The sequence below is a fragment of the Panulirus ornatus genome, chromosome 63, assembly GCF_036320965.1.
Source record: "Panulirus ornatus isolate Po-2019 chromosome 63, ASM3632096v1, whole genome shotgun sequence".
Classification (NCBI taxonomy): domain Eukaryota; kingdom Metazoa; phylum Arthropoda; class Malacostraca; order Decapoda; family Palinuridae; genus Panulirus; species Panulirus ornatus.
In genome coordinates, this window is record NC_092286.1 from 27,051,727 (window position 1) to 27,066,688 (window position 14,962).

Consider the following 14,962-nt stretch of genomic DNA (forward strand, 5'->3'; position numbering starts at 1 on the left):
GTGCACCAGCAATCTCCACTTGGTGTGTACCTTGTGCACCAGCAATCTCCACTTGGTGTGTACCTTGTGCACCAGCAATCTCCACTTGGTATGTACCTTGTGCACCAGCAATCTCAACTTGGTGTGTACCTTGTGCACCAGCAATCTCCACTTGGTGTGTACCTTGTGCACCAGCAATCTCCACTTGGTGTGTACCTTGTGCACCAGCAATCTCCACTTGGTGTGTACCTTGTGCACCAGCAATCTCCACTTGGTGTGTACCTTGTGCACCAGCAATCTCCACTTGGTGTGTACCTTGTGCACCAGCAATCTCCACTTGGTGTGTACCTTGTGCACCAGCAATCTCCACTTCGTGTGTACCTTGTGCACCAGCAATCTCCACTTGGTGATGACGTTATATCCCACCAGTTGACATGCCAGACACAGATAGTCACCTCATAATTCTTAGGATGAAGACATCACCCTAATGGTTAGTTACCATTGGTTAGAAAAGTTTTCTGAGAGGCAAAATTGGGGTAGGAAATAGCAATCCACAAAATTTCTTGAGACATCATCCAAGAGAAAAATATTTTTCCAAGCATCAATCTGCCTTGCATACTTTGAGAGCTTACCAGCATGGAGGAAGATAGTTACAAAAAAATTCTAAACCAACAGGAAACTAGAGGAAAAAACAGGTGATTTGTAGCACATTACCAAACCTCTGCCTCAATAGCGGCAAGCCCAGCTCCATGCAAGGATGAACCTTGAGATCTGTGTTTACGTGTGTAGAGCAGTGCCAAAGACCTTCTCCATGGATAGGCTCCATATAAAGGACAGTGTAAAAGCCATCTTTAAATTTCAAATAATGAGCACTTAATACAAACCAGGTTGAGCCAACAAAACCAGTCTTTGATCCACGATAAGATGTTCCTTGCTCAAAAGGTTTACAGGTTTTTTAGATGAACAAAATGTTTTCCCTTAAAAGTCTCTGACAATACCAAAAACTCTCCCACAGATTCAAGTGAGTCTAAAGTTCTTATGTCTTTATAAGGCATCCCTGCGAACCCTATCACATGTTTCCTAGTGTGGCATTTATGGACCTGGAGAAAGAGTATGATAGGGTTGATAAGAGATGCTATGAGGAATGATACAAGATGCTATGAGGAAAGTGCTGTGAATATATGGTGAAGGAGGAAAGCTCCTAAAACCAGTGAAGTGTTTTTATTAAGTAAGACACATGTGTAATTAGGAAGAGAGGAGGGTGGGTGGTTCCACGTCAAGGTGAGTGTGTGGCAGGGAGTGTGATATCACCCTGGCTGTTTAATTTACTTAATGATATCACCTTGGCTGTTTAATTTGTGTATGGATGGAGAGCTGAGGGAGGTGAATGCAAGGGTCTTAGAGAAAAGAGCAGGTATGCATGCAGTCAGTTGGATGTTGAGATCCCTGGAAAATGAGTCAATTGTTGTTTGCCAATGGCATAGCACTGGTAGCAAATTCAACTGAGAAACTGCAGAAGTTGGTATTGAGTTTTGGGAGAGAGTGAGAAATGAGAATTTTGAAAGAACAAAAGAATGAAAGCAAGGTTATTAGGTTTAGATGTGGAAAGAAACTAATTATTTGGATTAAGTCTGAAAGGAGAGAACTTGGAGGATATAGAGTATTTTAGATACCTGGAAGTGGATATGGCAGTTTATGGAACCATGGGAGCTGAAGTGAGCCAGAGGGTGGGTGAGATGCCAAAGGTCCTGGACACATTATGGAATTTGTGGAAAGAAAGGCCACTGTCTTTAAAAGTAAGAATGGGTTTCTTTGACGATACAGTAGTCCCCCAGTGCTGTATGGAAGTGAGGTATGGGCTTTATATAAAAATGTAAAGGAGAAGGCTGGCGTGTTGGAAATTATAAGTTTCAGGACAATACATAGTCTGAAAAAACTTTTCTACCTACCCTTATATTTTCAAAGACAATTTCAAGCTTAAATTCTAGTACTTTGCCACCTCTCATTTGGCTTTGATTATCGTCTGCAGGCATCTGGGCATGAAACTGGCAAGGTTCTGAAGTATTCTAGGTCCATGTTTTGCATTTCGGGTCTTGATCCGAATGAAGCATGGCATTGATTTGGAGTTGCAGGAAGCAGCCGCCTAATTGTATGTTCTGATCGCCAAGTGTACATACAAATCTCATGTATACCCATATTTTCTTGCTTCCAGGAGAGAATTTGGGCTTTCTACTCCTTAGAAAAGTAAAAGCTATCCATCTTGATGCACAGGTGGAAAAAATACAATGCCTAGAAGCATAATTCCCAAAATAAAGTGAAAGCCATTAAGAGTTATGAAAGAACACCATTCTCTCAAGATAGCCTGAGGCATTATGAAGCAGGTTGCTGATGCTTTTACTGTTAGAAACACCAGTCCCAATAATCAGATGGATGTTTATTTCACCATGAGAGAATCATATGATTGTAACCACAATAAACCTTAGCAGTGTATTGCCTTTAAAAAATATATGGAGAAAGACAGTTGTGAGGAGCGTTGATCAAATATGAAATTACGTGGATAAAGTGAGGTGTGGCAGTAAGAGAGGTAAGTATGAGAAAGCTAAAGTGAGTGTACTGAGATGGTTTGGGTATTTCAAGGGGATGAATAAAAGGGTATACTTGTCAGAGGTGGAAACCAAGGAGGAGACTGATGGATGAAATGAAAAATGCTTTGAAAATAAAGGGCTGAAACATGCAAAAGGGTGTAGGACATGCATGAGTTAGAGTGAACCAGATCAATGTTGTATACAGGGTATGACATGCTCTCAGTGGACTGAAGCAAGGTATACAGTGGTTGATAGAATCCAAGTAATGGTTTGCGGGGCCTGATTGTGGATATGGGGTTTTTGTTGTGGTGTATTATACATGACAGCTAGACTGTGGATTCGAGTGAATAAGACCATTTCTTTATCTGTTTCTGGCATTACCTTGCTAATGCAGGAAATGGTGAATGTATAAAGAAAAAACGCCCAAAGTACACTAAATGGCATCAGATTTCGACAATAAAAAGAGTTCCATAACATCTTATCCAAACAACACAACTGTTCCACTTTAAGCTATGCCTTACCTGCCTGGTTTTCCATTTTCTCAAAAGATAATATAACAAAGCTGTAAACTACACGAAATAGTACATTCAGAAAAACTACTGGCTGTCTAGCTACCACAAACACTCAACATCTTCACAATGAAAAAGATCCTGCTAATACAATCACACCTCAACATGCTCAGCACTCAATTCATCATACTTGATTGCCATCTCCTGCATCAGTGAGAAATAGACGAAGAACAGCCCATCCACTTATATACAAATGTATGTACATAAATGTCCATACACATACATAAACATATCATCATATACATACACATATACATACATACACATACACAGACATATACATATATGCACATGTACAAATTCATGCTTGCCTTCATCTATTCCTGATGCTACCCCATCCCACAGGAAACAGCTTCGCTACCCCCTGCTTCAGTGAGGTAGCGCCAGGAAACAGACAAAAACACATAACTCAATCTCTAGTTGTCATGTGTAATGCACCAAGACCACAGCTCCCTATCCACATCCAGGCCCCACAGACCTTTCCCTGGTTTACTCTACACACTTCAGATGCCCTGGTTCAGCCTAATGACAGCATGGTGACCCCAGTATACCACATCGTTCCTATTCCTTGCACACCCCTCATCCTCTTGTACGTCTCAGGCCCAGATCACTCAAAATCTTTTTCACTCCATCCTTTCACCTACAGTTTGATTTCCCACTTCTCCTTGTTCCCTCTCCTCCTCTGACTGATATATCCTCTTTGTCAACCTTTCCTCACTCATTCTCTCCATATGTCCAAACCATTTAGACAGATCCTCTTCTGCTCTCCCAATCACACTCTTTTTATTTCTACACGTCTCTCTTACCATTTCATTACTTACTCGATCAAACCACCTCACACAACATACTGTCCTCAAACATTTCATTTCCAATACATCCACCCTCCTCTGCACAATCCTATCTATAGCCCATGCCTTGCAACCACATAACATTGTTGGAACCACTATTCCTTCAAACATACCCATTTGTGCTCTCCGAGATAACATTCTCGCCTTCCACACATTCTTCAACGCTCCCAGAACCTTCGCTCCCTCCCTCACCCTGGCTCACTTCTGCTTCCATGGTTGCATCTGCTGCTAAATCCACTCCCAGATATCTAAAACACTTCACTTCCTCCAGTTTTTCTCCATTCAAACTTACCCCCCAATTACCTTGTCCCTCAACCCTACTGAACCTAATAACCTTACTTGTATTCACATTTACTCTCAGCTTTCTTATTTCACACTCTTTACCAAACTCAGTCACCAACTTCTGCAGTTTTTCACCCGAATCAGCCACCAGTGCTGTATCATCAGCGAACAACAACTGACTTACTTTCCAAGTTCTTTCATCCACAACAGACTGTATACTTTTCCTTCTCTCCAAAACTCTTATATTCACTTCCCTAACCACCCCATCCATAAACAAATTAAACAACTATGGAGACATCACACAACCCTCCTGCAAACCAACATTCACTGGGAACCAATCACTTTCCTCATTTCCTACTCGTACACATCCCTTACATCCTTGGTAAAAACTTTTCACTGCTTCTATCAACTTGCCTCCCACACCATATACTCTTAATACCTTCTACAAAGCATCTTTATCAACCCATCATATGCCTTCTCCAGATCCACAAATGCTACATACAAATTAATCTATTTTTCTAAGTACTGATCACATACATTTTTCAAAGCAAACACCTGATGCACACATCCTGTACCACTTCTGAAACCACACTGCGCTTCCCCAATCTGATGCTCTGTACATGCCTTCACCCTCTCAATCAATACCCTCCCATATAATTTCCCAGAAATACTCAACAAACTTTTTTATTATTATTATTATTTTGCTTTGTCACTGTCTCCCGCGTTAGCGAGGTAGTGCAAGGAAACAGACGAAAGAATGGACCAACCCACCCACATACACATGTATATACATACACGTCCACACACGCAAGTATACATACCTATACATCTCAACGTATACATATATATATATATATATATATATATATATATATATATATATACACACACAGACAAATACATACATACACATGTACATAATTCCTATTGTCTGCTTTATTCATTCCCATTGCAACCTCACCACACATGAAATAACAACCCCCTCCCCCCTCGTGTGTGCGAGGTAGCGCTAGGAAAAGACAACAAACGCCACATTCGTTCACACCCAGTCTCTAGCTGTCATGTAAAAAAATGCACCGAAACCACAGCTCCCTTTCCACATCCAGGCCCCACACAACTTTCCATGGTTTACCCCAGACGCTTCACATGCCCTGGTTCAATCCACTGACAGCACGTCGAACCCAACATACCACATCATTCCAATTCACTCTATTCCTTGCACGCCTTTCACCCTCCTGCATGTTCAGGCCCCGATCACTCAAAATCTTTTTCACTCCATCTTTCCACCTCCAATTTGGTCTCCCACTTCTCCTCGTTCCCTCCACCTCCGACACATAAATCCTCTTGGTCAATCTTTCCTCACTCATTCTCTCCATTTGACCAAACCATTTCAAAACACCCTCTTCTGCTCTCTCAACCACACTCTTTTTATTACCACACATCTCTCTTACCCTATTATTACTTACTCGATCAAACCACCTCACACCACATATTGTCCTCAAGCATCTCACTTCCAACACATCCACTCTCCTCTGCACAACTCTATCCATGGCCCATGCCTCGCAACCATATAACATTGTTGGAACCACTATTCCTTCAAACATACCCATTTTTGCTTTCCTAGATAATGTTCTCGACTTCCACACATTCTTCAACTCTCCCAGAATTTTTGCCCCCTCCCCCACCCTATGATTCACTTCCACTTCCATGGTTCCATCTGCTGCCAAATCCACTCCCAGATATCTAAAACACTTCACTTCCTCCAGTTTTTCTCCATTCAAACTTACCTCCCAATTGACTTGACCCTCAACCCTACTGTACCTAATAACCTTGCTCTTATTCACATTTACTCTCAGCTTTCTTCTTTCACACACTTTACCAAACTCAGTCACCAGCTTCTGCAGTTTCTCACTTGAATCAGCCACCAGCGCTGTATCATCAGCGAACAACAACTGGCTCACTTCCCAAGCTCTCTCATCCACAACAGACTGCATACTTGCCCCTCTCTCCAAAACTCTTGCATTCACCTCAATAACAACCCCATCCATAAACAAATTAAACAACTATGGAGACATCACACACCCCTGCCGTAAACCTACATTCACTGAGAACCAATCACTTTCCTCTCTCCTTACACGTACACATGCCTTACATCCTCGATAAAAACTTTTCACTGCTTCTAACAACTTGCCTCCTACACCATATATCCTTAATACCTTCCACAGAGCATCTCTATCAACTCTATCATATGCCTCTATCATTTATTTATTTATTTTGCTTTGTTGCTGTCTCCTATCATACCTCTGTAATTTGAGCACTCACTTTTATCCCCTTTGCCTTTGTACAATGGCACTATGCATGCATTCCACCAATTCTCAGGTACGTCACCGTGAACCATACATACACTGAATATCTACCACTGTTATGGATGAGAAAAATCACAAAGTGATCAATCCAAACAACAAAATAGTAGATCTAATGATGATATTTGCCAGAAGAAAATATATAATAAGATATCTTCGACACTGTTAAAAATATCCACTAACATTAGCCAACATTAAAAGATCATTGGTATTCAAGGAAATTACTGGAGAATTCTTGGAGTAAACAATCTTATTCATAAACATTCAACAGGACTAATAGCTGAGTGGGGAACGTGGCAGCATGATGTTATGGATAGAGCATGTGGATACATGGTTTGTGAGTGATTACAGCAATGTAAAATTTTGAGTGGTTCTGTCACAATGCCCTTCATGACTGCAGTGGCAGGATCGTAACCAATGAGGTTAGGAGATGGTGTTACTGAAACAGTCACAGAACTGAGAGAAGTTTCCAAATTTCTGTACTTGAAGGGAATACTCTAGTTTTCTAGAGTATCTAAATCTTACCCACTTTTCTTGTGGTGACCTCATTAATACACATTTATGGGTGCAACTAAAAGGGAAGGCATTCCCCAACACTATCAGGGCAATCTTTCAGATACATATAAACACTCAAGGTATACAGGAATTTTCAGTTTTTCAGACTATTTTGAAACTTCACTGCCTCTGGAAACACAGCGCTAGAGTTGCCCTCTGCCAGTGGCCTGTCAAGGATGAGGCACTAAAGGCTAAGAAACGGCACTGAAGTCTACCAGGTATGCTGAGGTGTAAAAGAGACAAACAAGGTTGATGGCACTAAATGTAAATGGGATGGCATGTGAGTAAAAGGAGGGAGCTTGTGAAGAAGTTTAAAAGTTATAACTTGGATGTGCTAAGGACTGGGGAAACCCATGTCTTTGGGCAGGGTGTATAAAGTGAAAATGGAAATGAAGACTGCAAGTTGTGGAAGGATGTGGAAGGAGAAGTGGTTTGGACAGGAAAGAAAGAAAATTATCAGTTAAGAGGTACAGAAGGATGTGCAAATATGTTATGACGGAGAGTGTGGGGGGATGTAATAAAGCTTGTATGGGGTGGACCAAGAATAGTGCAGGAGAAAGGAAAGATTGGAATTGCAAAGTATGCATGTGTACATCCCCATCAATATGAAGATTGTAAGTGGTAAGGATGAAATGAAGCATTTCTGGAGAAAGTCAAAATTTAATGATTGTATACAGTTTCGAGAATGATAGAAACTTGGTCGTAATGGGTAAAAGGAATGCAAAAGTGGGATGTGATGAAATTGGCAAAATACTTGGTAAATGGGGAGGAGTGCCTTGAGTAAATGAGAATGGAAGTTATTTTGTGGATGTCTGTGCTGAAGAGGGTTAATTCCTTGTAAACAGCAAGATGATCCATAGGTATATGTGGATGAGGAATGATGTAAGAGAAGAGCAAAAGACTTTATTCACTATAAGGCAGTAGATGAAAAACAGAGAAAGGCCATGCTAGATGCTAGAGTTGTGAGAGGATCCTTTGAAGAATCTGACCATTTTGCAGTTCTTATGAGGATAAAGATCAGGAAGAAGTGATGATAGGTGTATGGAAGAACGGAGAGGTGAAAATGTTAGCACATGAGAAGATAAATCGGTACAAATGCAGGGATGAGGATGAAAGCAAAGTAACTGAAAATTTATAAGGAAGTGTAGTGAATGTAAGGATGCAGTCATATGTGAATGAGATGTATAAAATGTTTAGAGAAATACTATTAAAGGTTGTAGAATTAGTGGTTGGATACAAGGTAGAGATATAGGAACAAAAAGGGGAAATGCAAGGTGATGGAAGACATTAGAAATGCTGTGGAAGAGAAGAAAAAAGCATATGGGAGACTGCTCATAAGGAATGTGCCACTGGAAGTTCAGCAGAAGAGGAGGGAAGAACATAAACTGTGTAAAAGGAATGTTGACAGCCTGATAGATGAAAGCAGGAAAGAGTACATGAAAATTTTGAAAGTTGAGTGAAATGTTTTGGGATAATAAGAAATTGTACTGGAATGGGTTGAAAAAGGAAAGAGATGGATGTAAGAGTGGAAATGTTAATGAGAGAAGTAAGGAAGGGGAGTCGCTGAATCAAAAGAAGGAAGTGAAAGGAAGATGGATTGAGTATTTTGAAGAACTGATAAACGTAGAAGGAAAGGCAGTAGCATTTGTTACAAACATGAGTATGAAGGATGGAAGAAAGAGGTTACAAATGCAGAGCCAATAGCAAAAAGGAGGTAAGAAAGGCAATAATGAGGCTAAATGTACGAAAGGCACCTGAAATGGATGGGAATATGGCTGAAATGCTGAAGTATGGAGAGTGTGACTGAGTGGCTACATCCGATATATAATTTAGCATGGAAACAGAAGGTTGTGCCTAAGGTTTTGGTAAAAGCTATTATTGTTCCCTTATTCAGAGGAAAAAAGGTGCTAAGGATGTATGTAGCAATCAAAAGGGAGTATGTTTGTTAAGTAGACCAGGAAAAGTTATGGAAGAATGCTGACTGACAAAAAGATGGAAGTGACTGAATGCAGAATAAGTAAGGAGCATTGGAGTTTTAGGAAAGGTAGGTGATGTGTGAATCAGATTTTTGTAGTAAATATGACCATGGAAAAGTATTTAGCAAAAGGTAAGAAGCTGTATACAAATTTTATAGCTTTGGAGAAAGTATATGACAAAGTCATGGGGAATGCATTATGGGATGTGTTAAGGATAAATGGGTTGAGGATAGCCTTCTATAGAGGAGCAAATGCATGTGTAAGAGTGGATGGAGAGTTGAGCAAAGATTTTCTAATACATGTGGGTGTAAGGCATGGCAGAGTGACGTTTCCATGGTTTTTTAATAAATATATAGATGGAGTGACAAGAGGCTTTTTTGCCATGGCTACCCCTTGATGGGAGTTCCCAGAGGGAATGGGGTCAGAGATAGAAAGATAGATGATAAGAGAGATGAAAGCAAAACTGGGGAAAAGGGGAGCTGAGATGGAGTGTGGCAGTGAGATCTGATGGCTAGTGGCAAGCCTGTTTGTGGATAATACTGTGTTGTTTGCCAAGAGTGAAGAGGAGTTGCAAAAGGTTGTTAGGGTGTTTTAAGATGTGTGAAAACAATGGCAATTAAAGGTAAATGCAAATAAAAGTAAAGTAATGGTGTTTGAAAGGAAACAGAGTGAAAGTATAGATTCTGTAAAACGATACAGAATGAAAGAAGAAAGTGTACTAAACTGTGCTTTGGAAAAAAAAGGGGAGGAGGAGGACTTTTAGAGGAGAGAGAATTTAAGTATTTAGAGCCGTTTTGGGTAAGCGTGGTGATATGGAAGGAGAGATAAAGGAGAGAGCAGTAAAGGGTAGAAATGTTACTGGGTTGCCTAAAAGGATAATGAAGGGTAGAGGTGTAAGTATGGGTATGAAGAAAGGATTAAGGTACAGCATAGTCCTCCCAACCCTGACCTATACAGCCAAAACACAGAAATGGAATGAGTCACAGAGGTCAAGAATCCAGGCTGTGGAAATAAACTATTTGAGATGAACATGCGGTATGAATAGATGGAATGAACAAAAGAAATGAGAGATGTGGTATGGCAGGGAATACAAAGGGAATGAATTGTGGAGTGGTAGAGTGGGTGAAACAGGGGCTCTAAAAGAATTTTTATCTGGGGTATAAAGTTTATGTCAGGTTCCCTTCCCTTCTCCATTAGTCATCCTGTTTTCATCCACTACGGTTTTATGCCATAAGCTGTAAGGCCAAAAAGGGTATGGAAGATGAGAGAGGGGTGGAATGGAGCACTCTGTTGATTTTCTGCATTTTCTGAGATCCTAGGAAATCCCCAGGCCCCCTTGTGGATCTCCTGGCCCAGGTATGATGTACCCCCTGCACACCTCTCTCAGAGGCCCTTGGGTGAAACAATACTTTGAGGTGGTTTGGGCATGTGGTGTGAAAGGAAGACCACCAGTGGCATGGGCAAATCGAGTGGAAGAACACATGAGGGAGAGAAATGGTGAAGGATGGCATGCAATGGTGTATGCTAGGGAGGCATGTAAGGACAGAGATAAGTGGACACTCTATTGCCATGGCCACTCCCTTGATGAGAGTTCCCAGAGGTAATAAGCATTAGAGATACAGACAGATAGATAAATAGACTGATAATAAGTGCAACTTATATTTTCTTTTGGTGCATTTATCATGCTGATGTCAACCAAATGGTTTTGATAACTTTATTCAAAAACTTGTTTCAAGAGCAAGTAAGTGATCAACAAGTAAAAAAATCTTTTGTTCTTATACGATAGCTAAACAAGTGATGTGAGAAATTAGGTCTTTCCTTGATCTGTTCCTGTTGCTACCTCACTAACACGGGTAATAACGAACAAGCATGACAAAAAAAGAAAGTACTTAACGGTATAATCTAAAAGATATCAATCCTTTTGATAAATTATGTATTCTAATATTCTAAAACAAACTAACCTGTATTTTTTTCACAAGGTCTGCAGGTATAATCTGGAAGATACTTCATACACAAATATTTCATGTGTTCAAAGCAGTAGAAACTAAGACCAGCATAAGGGATCATCCCACACACAGTTGCAGTAAATCCCCGATAAAGAGCACGAATTCCTCCTTCCTTTAATAAAGAATGTATACATTCAAAAATTAGTTATGCACTACCATACCTGATTCTGATGTTGCATGAAAGCAATAACTGGAGAGATTTTCTTTCTTCCAGAATTTCCAATATATTATGCCATACAGTTAATCTTTTGCTACATCCTAACTGGAGGGCAGGGGGGGATGCCATTTCATATGTGGCAGAGTGGTGATGGGAATAGATGAAGGCACCAAAGTATGAATATGTACATATATATATATATATATATATTTATATATTTATTTATTTTCCTTTGTCACTGTCTCCTGCGTTTGCGAGGTAGCGCAAGGAAACAGACAAAAGAAATGGCCAAACCCACCCCAATACACAGTGTATACACACACACATGTCCACACAAGCAAATATACATACCTATACATCTCAATGTACACATATATATACATACACAGACACATACATATATACCCATGCACACAATTCACACTGTCTGCCCCCATTCACTCCCATCGCCACCTCGCCACACATGGAATACCTTCCCCCTCCCCCCTCTTGCGAGGTAGCACTAGGAAAAGACAACAAAGGCCCCATTCGTTCACACTCAGTCTCTAGCTGCCACGCAATAATGTCCGAAACCACAGCTCCCTTTCCACATCCAGGCCCCACACAACTTTCCATGGTTTACCCCAGACACTCCACATGCCCTGATTCAATCCACTGACAGCACGTCAACCCCGGTATCCCACATCGATCTAATTCACTCTATTCCTTGCCCTCCTTTCACCCTCCTGCATGTTCAGGTCCCGATCACACAAAATCTTTTTCACTCCATCTTTCCACCTCCAATTTGGTCTCCCACTTCTCCTCGTTCCCTCCACCTCCGACACATATATCCTCTTGGTCAATCTTTCCTCACTCATTCTCTCCATGTGCCCAAACCATTTCAAAACACTCTCTTCTGCTCTCTCAACCACGCTCTTTTTATTTCCACACAACTCTCTTACCCTTACATTACTTACTCGATCAAACCACCTCACACCACACATTGTTCTCAAACATCTCATTTCTAGCACATCCACCCTCCTGCGCACAACTCTATCCATAGCCCACACCTCGCAACCATACAACATTGTTGGAACCACTATTCCTTCAAACATACCCATTTTTGCTTTCCGAGATAATGTTCTCGACTTCCACACATTCTTCAAGGCTCCCAGGATTTTCGCCCCCTCCCCCACACTATGATCCACTTCCGCTTCCATGGTTCCATCCGCTGCCAGATCCACTCCCAGATATCTAAAACACTTCACTTCCTCCAGTTTTTCTCCATTCAAACTTACCTCCCAATTGACTTGACCCTCAACCCTACTGTACCTAATAACCTTGCTCTTATTCACATTTACTCTTAACTTTCTTCTTTCACACACTTTACCAAACTCAGTCACCAGCTTCTGCAGTTTCTCACATGAATCAGCCACCAGCGCTGTATCATCAGCGAACAACAACTGACTCACTTCCCAAGCTCTCTCATCCACAACAGACTGCATACTTGCCCCTCTTTCCAAAACTCTTGCATTCACCTCCCTAACGAACCCCATCCATAAACAAATTAAACAACCATGGAGACATCACACACCCCTGCCACAAACCTACATTCACTGAGAACCAATCACTTTCCTCTCTTCCTACACATACACATGCCTTTCATCCTCGATAAAAACTTTTCACTGCTTCTAACAACTTGCCTCCCACACCATATATTCTTAATACCTTCCACAGAGCATCTCTATCAACTCTATCACATGCCTTCTCCAGATCCATAAATGCTACATACAAATCCATATGCTTTTCTAAGTATTTCTCACATACATTCTTCAAAGCAAACACCTGATCCACACATCCTCTACCACTTCTGAAACCACACTGCTCTTCCCCAATCTGATGCTCTGTACATGCCTTCACCCTCTCAATCAATACCCTCCCATATAATTTACCAGGAATACTCAACAAACTTATACCTCTGTAATTTGAGCACTCCCTCTTATCCCCTTTGCCTTTGTACAATGGAACTTATGCACGCATTCTGCCAATCCTCAGGCACCTCACCATGAGTCATACATACATTAAATAACCTTACCAACCAGTCAACAATACAGTCACCCCCTTTTTTAACAAATTCCACTGCAATACCATCCAAACCCGCTGCCTTGCCGGCTTTCATCTTCCGCAAAGCTTTTACTACCTCTTCTCTGTTTACCAAATCATTTTCCCTAACCCTCTCACTTTGCACACCACCTCGACCAAAACACCCTATATCTGCCACTCTATCATCAAACACATTCAACAGACCTTCAAAATACTCACTCCATCTCCTTCTCACATCACCACTACTTGTTATCACCTCCCCATTTGCACCCTTCACTGAAGTTCCCATTTGCTCCCTTGTCTTACGCACTTTATTTACCTCCTTCCAGAACATCTTTTTATTCTCCCTAAAATTTAATGATACTCTCTCACCCCAACTCTCATTTGCCCTCTTTTTCACCTCTTGCACCTTTCTCTTGACCTCCTGTCTCTTTCTTTTATACATCTCCCACTCAATTGCATTTTTTCCCTGCAAAAATCATCCAAATGCCTCTCTCTTCTCTTTCACTAATACTCTTACTTCTTCATCTCACCACTCACTACCCTTTCTAATCAACCCACCTCCCACACTTCTCATGCCACAAGCATCTTTTACGCAATCCATCACTGATTCCCTAAATACATCCCATTCCTCCCCCACTCCCCTTACTTCCATTGTTCTCACCTTTTTCCATTCTGTACTCAGTCTCTCCTGGTACTTCCTCACACAAGTCTCCTTCCCAAGCTCACTTACTCTCACCACCCTCTTCACCCCAACATTCATTCTTCTTTTCTGAAAACCCATACAAATCTTCACCTTAGCCTCCACAATATAATGATCAGACATCCCTCCAGTTGCACCTCTGAGCACATTAACATCCAAAAGTCTCTCTTTCGCACGCCTGTCAATTAACACGTAATCCAGTAACGCTCTCTGGCCATCTCTCCTACTTACATAAGTATACTTATGTATATCTCGCTTTTTAAACCAGGTATTCCCAATCATCAGTCCTATTTCAGCACATAAATCTACAAGCTCTTCACCATTTCCATTTACAACACTGAACACCCCATGTATACCAATTATTCCCTCAACTGCCACATTACTCACCTTTGCATTCAAATCACCCAACACTATAACCCGGTCTCGTGCATCAAAACCACTAACACACTCATTCAGCTGCTCCCAAAACACTTGCCTCTCATGATCTTTCTTCTCATGCCCAGGTGCATATGCACCAATAATCACCCATCTCTCTCCATCAGATTGGGGAAGAGCAGTGTGGTTTCAGAAGTGATAGAGGATGTGTGGATCAGGTGTTTGCTTTGAAGAATGTATGTGAGAAATACTTAGAAAAGCAAATGGATTTGTATGTAGCATTTATGGATCTGGAGAAGGCATATGATAGAGTTGATAGAGATGCTCTGTGGAAGGTATTAAGAATATATGGTGTAGGAGGCAAGTTGTTAGAAGCAGTGAAAAGTTTTTATTGAGGATGTAAGGCATGTGTACGTGTAGGAAGAGAGGAAAGTGATTGGTTCTCAGTGAATGTAGGTTTGCGGCAGGGGTGTGTGATGTCT

General features: G+C 41.1%; 1 protein-coding gene across 4 annotated transcripts in view; it reads right to left on the minus strand.

Moving 5' to 3' along the window:
• Positions 1–14,962, minus strand: part of LOC139745953 (solute carrier family 25 member 16-like) — a 115,612-nt gene that overhangs the window by 25,287 nt on the left and 75,363 nt on the right. For all 4 annotated transcript variants that reach the window (XM_071656676.1, XM_071656678.1, XM_071656675.1 and 1 more), the window contains one exon: positions 11,119–11,275. In XM_071656676.1, coding sequence (XP_071512777.1) covers positions 11,119–11,275 — 157 coding nt within the window. The remainder of the gene's footprint in view (positions 1–11,118; positions 11,276–14,962) is intronic.